General features: G+C 40.1%; 1 protein-coding gene across 1 annotated transcript in view; it reads left to right on the plus strand.

Annotated features, from left to right (window-relative positions):
- LOC104943734 (carbamoyl-phosphate synthase [ammonia], mitochondrial-like) overlaps positions 1-9,109 on the plus strand; it is a gene marked incomplete at both ends in the record, with an annotated part of 20,244 nt that extends 11,135 nt beyond the window's left edge. Inside the window, 5 exons of the mRNA XM_010769201.1 lie at positions 2,049-2,156; positions 2,371-2,460; positions 2,810-2,980; positions 8,821-8,895; positions 9,011-9,109. Of these exons, the coding sequence (XP_010767503.1) occupies positions 2,049-2,156; positions 2,371-2,460; positions 2,810-2,980; positions 8,821-8,895; positions 9,011-9,109 (543 nt within the window). The remainder of the gene's footprint in view (positions 1-2,048; positions 2,157-2,370; positions 2,461-2,809; positions 2,981-8,820; positions 8,896-9,010) is intronic.
- Positions 9,110-9,565: the final 456 nt, after the last annotated feature.

Genomic DNA, 9,565 nt, shown 5'->3' on the forward strand with positions numbered 1-9,565 from the left:
AGACGTGCAATAGATGCCGTGTGTAAATTGAAAAGATAATACATTTGCAACATAGGTAGTCCAAATGTTTGGAAATGCATGTGTGTATAATAGGAAGATGAATCCACGAGTATATCCATCCAGGACTTATGATCCAGGACCACAGCCACGACTCAAGATCCAGGACTCGCGATCCATGACACAGGACCGCAGGATCATCCATGACTCCGGATCCCGGCGTATATAGACACCAAAAAGAAAGAAATTTGGGGAAGCTGGGTTAATCGGAACATGAGAGTACACAGGTATAGACAGAGAGAAGGAAGAAGTAAGATGTCCCCCGACAAACTAAGCCTATATCAGCAAAACTAGGGGCTGAATCTAATCAGCCCTAACTATAAGCTTTATCAAAAAGGAAGGTCTTAAGCGCACTCTTAAAAACGGATAGGGTGTCTGCTGTCCGAACACAAACTGGAAGCTGATTCCACAAAAGTGGAGCTTGATAAGAAAAGGCTCTGGCTCCCATTGTACTTTTAGAGACTCTAGGAACAACCAACAACCCTGCATTCTTGGAACGCAATGCCCTAGTAGGACAGTAGGGTATAATGAGTTCTTTAAGGTAAGATGGCGCCTGCCCATTAAGGGCTTTGAAGGCGAGTGTTACGTTCTTCAGCCCTAAACTTTAACACATACATGTTTGAGCATGAATGTCTGAGTATGCACCTCTTAAACATGTGTGATGTTGAAACGTGAGAACAAAAACTGAAAGGACACTTTTCAGTAGTATGAGAATTATTTTTGGCCAATGAGGGAGTAGGAGTGGGTGCATATTAGACAGTTTTTAAAAGGTAACTGACTTTTTGTGTCAAACTTATATCGAACAAAGGTTATGACTTAAAGCACTGTATTTGTATACGTCTCATGTCTGGAGGCGATCGTCATTATTCTGCAGCTTACTAAATACTCAAGTTATTTATAAATATGCAAACATGCTGTTTCTCTTATTCTGCCTGAAGTCTGAAAGAAACGTCGGGCAGAAATGTATCTAGGAAGGATATAGAAAACTGAAAGGGCCAAATAAGATTTGAACAAGACACATGGATCCTCACATTCAGATGTATTCTATTCAACAAAGTTTCAGTCCCTTCACAGTGAGTCAGTATTGGAAACTTCTACAACTGTAAAATTGTTAGCATTATTAGTTCCATTAGGCGACAGAACCACCTAGGCCCTGAACGCCCCGTCTGTTTTTTCTATTGTCTGGGCTGTGGGAGTCATTTCAAGGGTGTCATTTGGAACGTGGGCAATCCAGTTGTATGGTGGATTTTCTCTCTCTACATTCCCTGAATGCTGCCCCCTTTCTTTATCTTCAGTATCACATTAACAAGCTGTCCATTCATTGAATACCAAACAGGCCTCATTATTCCCGGCCAGACTATGTGTGACTGTAAGTGTGTGTTCGAGTATGTGTGGGAGAGTGGAAAAGTCTGAGATAATACGTATTAATTACAAGGTCTATCTGAAGAGGGCTAATGAATGCTGTGGTTAGCAGCAGTTTAAATGAGCTAATGACACGGCAGCTCATTCTCACACACACACACACACACACACACACACACACACACACACACACACACACACACACACACACACACACACACACACACACACAGTGATACAAATCTTCTTTCCTGTAGGTGAAATGTTAAATTATCTTTCACTCTGCATATCTGCGTACATTGTTTCTGAAGTAGTCCATTAACAAATGAGCTCATCTGACCTGAATTAATTTATTAATGTCCTCAAAGTCATAACTCAACACTGGCTGTTTTTGAACTGGCTTACAATATGTTGACACAGCATTTCCGTAAACTAGTTTGCATTGTGACATTCTGTAGGGATAAACACATCAAGCCTGGAAGCCATCTGCCTCTTAAGTCTGAAAAACATTCTCATTAGATAACAGACCACGCTGTACAAAAGTTGGCTAGCCTCGAGTAGGGATTGCTGTTGATCTGCATGCAAATGCTTTAAGTGTGTCATAGCTGCGTGTCTGTGACTGCATCCAGGTTCTGGTCCATGCCATAACAGAGCATGTGGAGGATGCGGGGGTGCACTCAGGAGATGCTACTCTGATGCTACCAACTCAGACCATTAGCCAGGGGGCGCTAGAAAAGGTAAAGTCCCTCTTAGTATCCACATTCAAACTGTATAAATCATACCATTATTTTTCAATGACCATATTGATATTTGTTTGGAAACCAGCAGTTTCACTCATATGCTGTGTGCATTTAAAAGACTATCTACATGATTGTAGGTATTAATGGAAGAAAAAGCTCAATTCAGCGTCATTAATATTGTGTTTGTGTGTTATTTCTTCATTGCTCTCAGGTTAAGTTTGCTACCCAGAAAATTGCGAAAGCATTTGAAATTTCGGGCCCCTTCAACACTCAGTTTCTGGTGAAAGGCAATGATGTCATGGTAGGTTATATTTCTCGGATGTATGACTGAATGATAGATCGACATTTTCACACTTGGTTGCAGCAAATGCAATTTACTCACTTACTCAAATCACCTTGTGCTTCAAATTATTTGCAAAGTTGGATGGATTTAATGATTAATGGCGTTGCATTCAGTTTTGATGCTCTAGCTACAGCACACACACACAGGAAATGTGCAAGTATATAAGCTGGCTCTTTTTCCAGTATGTTTGTGCGTTGGTATTTGACATATCTGCCTTGAGTGTTTTTTTTTTAAAAGCCCTAGCCAATGTGTTTCTTTGCATGGGTGTCTTTTTGAATTGACAGTGTTTGTTTTGTACCTTTTTTAGGTGATAGAGTGTAATCTGCGGGCGTCGCGCTCTTTCCCTTTTGTATCAAAAACAATCGGCGTGGACTTTATCAATGTGGCAACCAAAGTGATGGTGGGAGAGCCTTTAGATGAGGCCAGCTTGCCCTCGCTGGAGAGACCCATCATCCCCCTAGACTATGTTGGCATCAAGGTGAGTAGGGAAACTGAAATAGCTGTTGCAATCTGGGAACTATGTGGCTGTTTTTTCTCTTGTCAAACTACTCTCTCTGCTACATTTATCACCCAGAAGTAAGAGGGAATCAACACTATTTGAAAGAGGGCAGAACAGTTACTATCAGGATAAGCTTATGTGTCTGTCTTAAGGTAAAAACAATTGCTTCAGGCTGCAAGAATGGACATGGAGCATTAAGGTAACCGCCATTTTTAGGTGGTTTTGTACTTGCTTTTTGATACATTACCTTTTGCACCTCACCAAACAAAAGGATTCTGAACTCTGGGAAAACAGCCTCATGTCCAAAAAGAACAGGCCAAAGTGTAACTCTAAAATATATGTAGAATATAAGATTCAAAATAAACCACTGTGCATTTAGACACAAGCATAAGCCTAACAGTATACTGTTCTTGAACATTATTACATGGCTTAGTTGAATACTCGATTCTGATTGGTCAATTCAGAACACGTGACACGTTGTTAATACCGAACAGACAGACCGCTGTCAAGCACTCATTGACCGTTGTTAAGGACGCTCACATCTGCACAAACAAGTCTGTTCGATTTAACTGTATACAGTTTGGCTGAAAAGCAAACTGCATGCAGTTTGCTTTTCAAACTGACAAGACAAGAGCGACAAGAAAACAGCGGAGAAGTAACGGGCAGAAATCCTCCTTTTTACGCAACGGTCCAGACATAGACATCAGACGGCGACACATATTCAGTTGCCAGTTACTTTGGCATTAGGGCAGGGATATCTAGATACTCTCCAAGGTTTGACATAATGAATTGTGCTACTTTTAAAGCAAGCAGCGATGTTTTCAAATCTGTAATCAAAAAGCTCCTCAAAGCAACCTATCGAAGCAGTTCCTGCCGTTGCTACGTTAGTTCAAACAGTAACAACGGACTATTTTTCTTAGCGGATGCATGTCAATTTAAATCAATACAACTATTTTTTAAATCAATAAAATCATTTTCTAAATCCATAAAAGCATTTCGATTAATATTGGGAGTCATAACGTTACTTTGTTGAGAATGTGACCATGTAATAAGCGGGATAATGTGCTGCGACGTGGTCATTATGGGGAAAAGAACACCGACAGGCTGATCAGGAGCCCGACGCAAAGCGGAGGGATCTAGATCGGCCTTCCTCCTCTCCACATTATCCCTTACTTAACATACTTTCAGATCAAAGGTCAAAAGTAGATGCAAGATACATTGCAAACATTTCCCATTGCTGCCTAGCCTTGTCTTAAACAAGTCTTGAATGAAGAAAGTAACACTTTATCGCTCCAGGGAATGGTTCATAGTTTGGATAATGGTCCAACAGGGTTTACAGAAAAAAACCTCCTTTAACGATTATATTCAAAGGTAATGACTACCTGTTGCATAAAAGCAACTTTTAAATGTTTCTCTTCAAGTCTTGAGAACCATGTCTGTGAAGTTCATAGAGCCTGTTCCTATGTAAAGATCCCCCTACATGTATGATGTCACAATAGATACTTCAGGTTGTGCTAGTACAGCTTCAACTGGATCGCATAACAAAGACGGCAATTACTGCTCCATCTCCTTGCCTGGCATGATGGCGGGGGGGTAGTAGGTGCTTTCTCATAGCGGCTGGGAGGCTTACTTTTTAGATTGGGTACGAGAGAGTTAACGTGTCGCCAGCTGTTCCAAAGTAATTTCTCCCTCTAATTACAACAGAGCTGCTCTAACAATGGCTGTAGTTTGGAGCTATTCAAGCAGGTATAATCCCCCACTCTTCCCCACCACCTAAAGTTTTCAATTTCTAGTCTGCACAGTGGTGAGGAATGTTAATCGGAGCTCTGAATACTCCTGGTGACAGGCTTAAAAGACTTCCAGAGTTAACTTAGAGTCTATGATACAGAGTCCATACTCCCTGACTGATACGGGCCTTCCTGGAAACCCCACCAAAAAACACGAAAATTGTTTAACCAAGAAGTGATAGTTTATTTCTTCCCGTTAACACCTTACTACTGCCTCAACATCAAGCCCCCCCGTAAACACACAGGGACCTCGGAAACCATTATCTAGCCTTTGTAGCCTGAAGTGAGCGCCATCAAGACATACTCGTTCAGCCTTCATCCACAATCCTCACTATATCAGAACAAGTCTTTGCCATCCAGAGAGACTGTCTTCATTTATCTGTCTCATCCTTAATCTGTAGCTCTTGCTGTCTCTCTTCTCTCTCTGACAGTTCCCCATTTGAGGCCATGTTGTTTTCTGTTCACTAACAAGTCCCCATTGTGTGATTTCTGTCTATGTACAAACTCACTGGAACAATAACATATCTGTATTTATGATACTGAGAGAGGGAGAGGACCATTAAAACAGCTTTGGTGAAGGAGGAAGCGTCAGTTCCCAGTGTATATTTATTCAGCGATAAAAAAAAAACTTCCAATTGTTGCTTGTTTGTCCCCTTGACCATGGCATGTTGGCCATTATAGGGACTTCTGAGACACATTCTCGTGAGCCCAATTACCTGAGAAGAAGATCCATCTTTTGCCATCAAGTCTTTTCCTGAACAAAATCCTGTTGGGAGAGAAATGTTTGCTAGTTAATGTGTTGATTCAATTATTGTAATGGTTAATGCATATCTCCTCGTCAACAAGTTAAGTTTACTTGCTGATCAGTATCAATATTACCATATCTCACAAAGCATTCCCAGCACAATTTCTCCCAAAACGTTCTGCCACATAGGTGTGTGAAATATTGATAAATATTGCTCACTGAGATGTGTGCTTTGACTTTTAGTTGCAATCTATCATACAGTTCTACAAAACGTGCTATAATGCCCCTCTTCTCCATAGAAAATACATGCCAACATTTGACAGAATAACTTTATTCCACTTTTAAATTGATTTTCTTTATTATTCTTAATCCATTTTGACATTTTAAACTTTTTGAGGTATTGGTTAAAGGTTTATTTTTTTGTCTGAGACAATTCGATTTTAAATGCCATTTTCTTAATGTCTTTCATTTTTTGTAAAGCACTTTGAATTGCCTTGTGCTGAAAGGTGCTATCTAAATAAACTTGCCTTGCCTTGCATTGACACATTCTTTTCATTTTTTTTACAAAATGGAAACATTAAAACACTACAGTTACAACTACTACGAATTCTAACGCTATAATCATTACTACTTCTTTGAAACACCATAGCAACCAATTATAAACATCATAGCAACAACACTCAACATTAGCACAACTTATGCTAATTCTACCACCCTAAGTAACCTAGTACCCACTTTCGACATCCCGACAATGCCAAAAGATCTGATCTTAAGCCCCCTAGCCCTTATGTATCAGAATCCGAATAAGAAGCAGTAACCAAGCCTAATAGAGATTTGTATTGTTGCTGAACAAATTGATTCACACATACAATTCACAAGGCTACGAATAGGTTCAACCGATTAGATTGGGAGCAATACAGTTACCGTAGGCTACCAGTACTGCTTGGATATAAAATAGATTCTTAGTGAGCAAATGTTGTTTGGAACTGTCAAACCTGGTGCATCATTAGAGAATTGAACCCTCAAAAGTTACATTAATGTATTGTGTATATAGATTAAGGGCACATACTACTTGGACCCCATTCTATACTCCCTAGTCTAGCAATGTACACAAGAGTTATTATAGTAATTGTGAAGTAGGTATGGTAGTAACCTATGCCCTTAAATGAAGTCCAGGAAAACTATAGCAACCACCTTTCAATATCATTTATCTCGTAATTTGACTGTAACCACCCAACTATGTCTTAGTGAGGAACAACGAAAGCCCTACCAAACATATGTAAAAAGTATCTGTATCAGTACTAGATCCGGAAAAAAAGATGTGGAAATCGTCATTGAAAACAAGTTTTAAACTAGCTGTTCATTTTGATTCAGCTGCGGAGATAAAGACATTTACACATGAGTCACCTCGCCTCTAACAAGGCCCATAGCCAGCGACAATGTTATGTGGAAATGTCTTACTTCATTCACTCCCTTCTGTGTAGCTCAGCTGGTACCCCAAGATAATATTGTTCATGTTGTGGAGCCTCTCAGGAGTGGGCGGTTGGGGTGGGATAGCGAGATGGGGAAATGGTGTGTGTGTGTGTTGGGATGTTGTGGTTACATAGCCTTGGTTATTGTGTGAAAGCCGCACACACTCATTCTGTCCCAGAGACACACCATTGCAATTGAACAACAAACCATTATAACGGAGACTCCCGAGGTTTACATAATTATATTTATGGAGGCTTGTGTAAAGTTTCTCATTTTCAGACCATTTATATCTCCATGGTGTTAGTGATGCCATTTTTCTAACAGCTCTTGTTTATATTTCCATATCTTGCTTCATAGTTTTAAGTGTTTGCTGCAATTTTGGTTTTAAAGTGGGGATAGTGGATAAAATAGGGATCCACTTTTTATTTGAATTATGCACAATACAACTATTCTGGATTTACAGATACCCACCAGCAGAGTCTTTGTGGTACTTATGTTCTGCTTTTCACAAAATCCACTATTTATTTTAGTTTTTTCTTTCATAGCACTATTAGAAGTTGCCCCTCTCTGTATGTGTTCCCCTTTCGCCGTTTCATTTTCTTTCTTGATCACATTCTGCCATATTATCTATGCATACTTCTCCGTCTTTCTCTGACTCTTTGAACAAAGCCACGATAAGCGATGCAGGTTCCCCGTCTGCATTCTCTTCTCTTGGTCCCTTCTTACATTAGTATGCTAACATTACGTTCAGCTGATTAGATAGCCTGCTTCAAGGATGAATCCCCCCCTAGTGGCCCTGCCCCTACGTGTGTGTCTGCGCTTCTCCACGAACCACACAACGCCGCACCACCTCTCTGTCTTTTCAAGGTAACGGGGGTTGTCTGCTTTAAAATATATGAATGGCTTCTCACAACACTTAATTTGTATTTAATAAAATGAGGACAAAGCTTCAGTCTTCTGCCCTTGTTCCTACCATTCCTTTCAATCTTTCTCTCCTCTCTTTAAAATAAACAAAACGATATTTTATCTTTTCTTCTCACCCATTTAATTTGATTGTATATCCGACATTCCATTATTTTAATCTCCATTAAATGGTCACGTTTATTTCTCCTGTCTTAATTGAAAGAAAATGTTGTTCCTTCCTTATAAAGTATGTCATCCCTTCTTCTCTCAAGTTCTCTCCATTACTATCTCCTCTAACGTCATTTAATTGTTCTGGCCTTACTGCTATCTACTTCTCCACACCTCTCCCTCTTTTCTATTATCTGCCCCTTATATATCAGTGTTTAAGTGAGAAATAGTGGATTGCATTAGCAAAATGAAATAACACGTAGTATTGTGGGAAAGCACCCTTTTTCTTAGTTTGTATAAATAGTTTGTATTGATCATTAAACAGTAATTGCCACTTGACCTGCTCCTCTTTAAGGGAAGCTGGAAGCTTTGTCTGTCCTCTAGGTGGCAGCAGTGTCATGAAGTCCCTGAAACCTTTCCAATGGACTGGAACCATTTAAGTGTGAAATTATTCTCCATTGATTGCCACTTTTTTTTGCAGTAGTTTATAATGGCTCCACTGTTGTTGGTACACAGACGTTTTTCATGGTTAATCAACAGGATTTCTTGTAAAAACAAAAATGATGGCCAATTGTTAACGGTCATGAGAACTGACTCAAATGGCATTGTGCCTTGTAGCAACTACTACAGCTGAACAAGGATTTTCAAAAGTAATGATGTAGTTGGCTCATTACCATCTCAAGTGGTAATGTTATTTTATTCAAGCATGTTGAAATAAATCCACTCTTCCCTTTTCTCACCAGGCACCCATGTTCTCCTGGCCGCGGCTGAGGGAGGCAGACCCAGTGCTTCGCTGTGAGATGGCCTCCACTGGAGAAGTAAGACCCTCAGTCACACAACAACATATTTTGGTTCATTAATGTGAAGTGTACTTTTCTTTATCGGAAATGGGTGATTCAGTGTTAGCAGTTACTCATGTGTGATTTGTTGCAGGTTGCTTGTTTTGGATCAAACATTTATTCAGCCTTCCTGAAGGCTATGCTCTCAACAGGATTCAAGCTTCCGCAGAAGGGCATCCTGCTTGGGATTCAGGTAAGACTACAGCCATCTGGAGGTCCACTTGCCTCCTGTTGGTGTTTCCTTTTGGTGCCTCCTGCCCAGAAGACAGCAAATACACAGGGCCATCAGAACAGGTGGTATAAATCTTTCAGGCTATCAGCCTCTTAGTGTGCCAGCCCGACACTCCTCAGTTTGTTTGACGCAAATCATAACTTGATTCTTGTAACGCTAGCAACCCTCATGATGTGAGAGACATTGAGTAAATGACTCAGAGAGGTTACCTATAAGTAAGACTTGATCAAAACTTCCCAAAACAACCCTAATACCCTAAAACAAAAACATGTTTTGGAGGAACATTGTCTAAAACCAACGGATAGTCAGCCATTTTGAATTCAGTGGGATTTTTGGCCGTATTGTGCTCATTTTCAGGCTCAGTACCAACTATTTGGTCTTCGTAAGACCTTGAGGATTAGTAAGTAGAACAGGGAA

Source organism: Notothenia coriiceps, unplaced genomic scaffold, assembly GCF_000735185.1.
Source record: "Notothenia coriiceps isolate Sejong01 unplaced genomic scaffold, NC01 NC01_scaffold00006636, whole genome shotgun sequence".
Taxonomy (NCBI): Eukaryota; Metazoa; Chordata; class Actinopteri; order Perciformes; family Nototheniidae; genus Notothenia; species Notothenia coriiceps.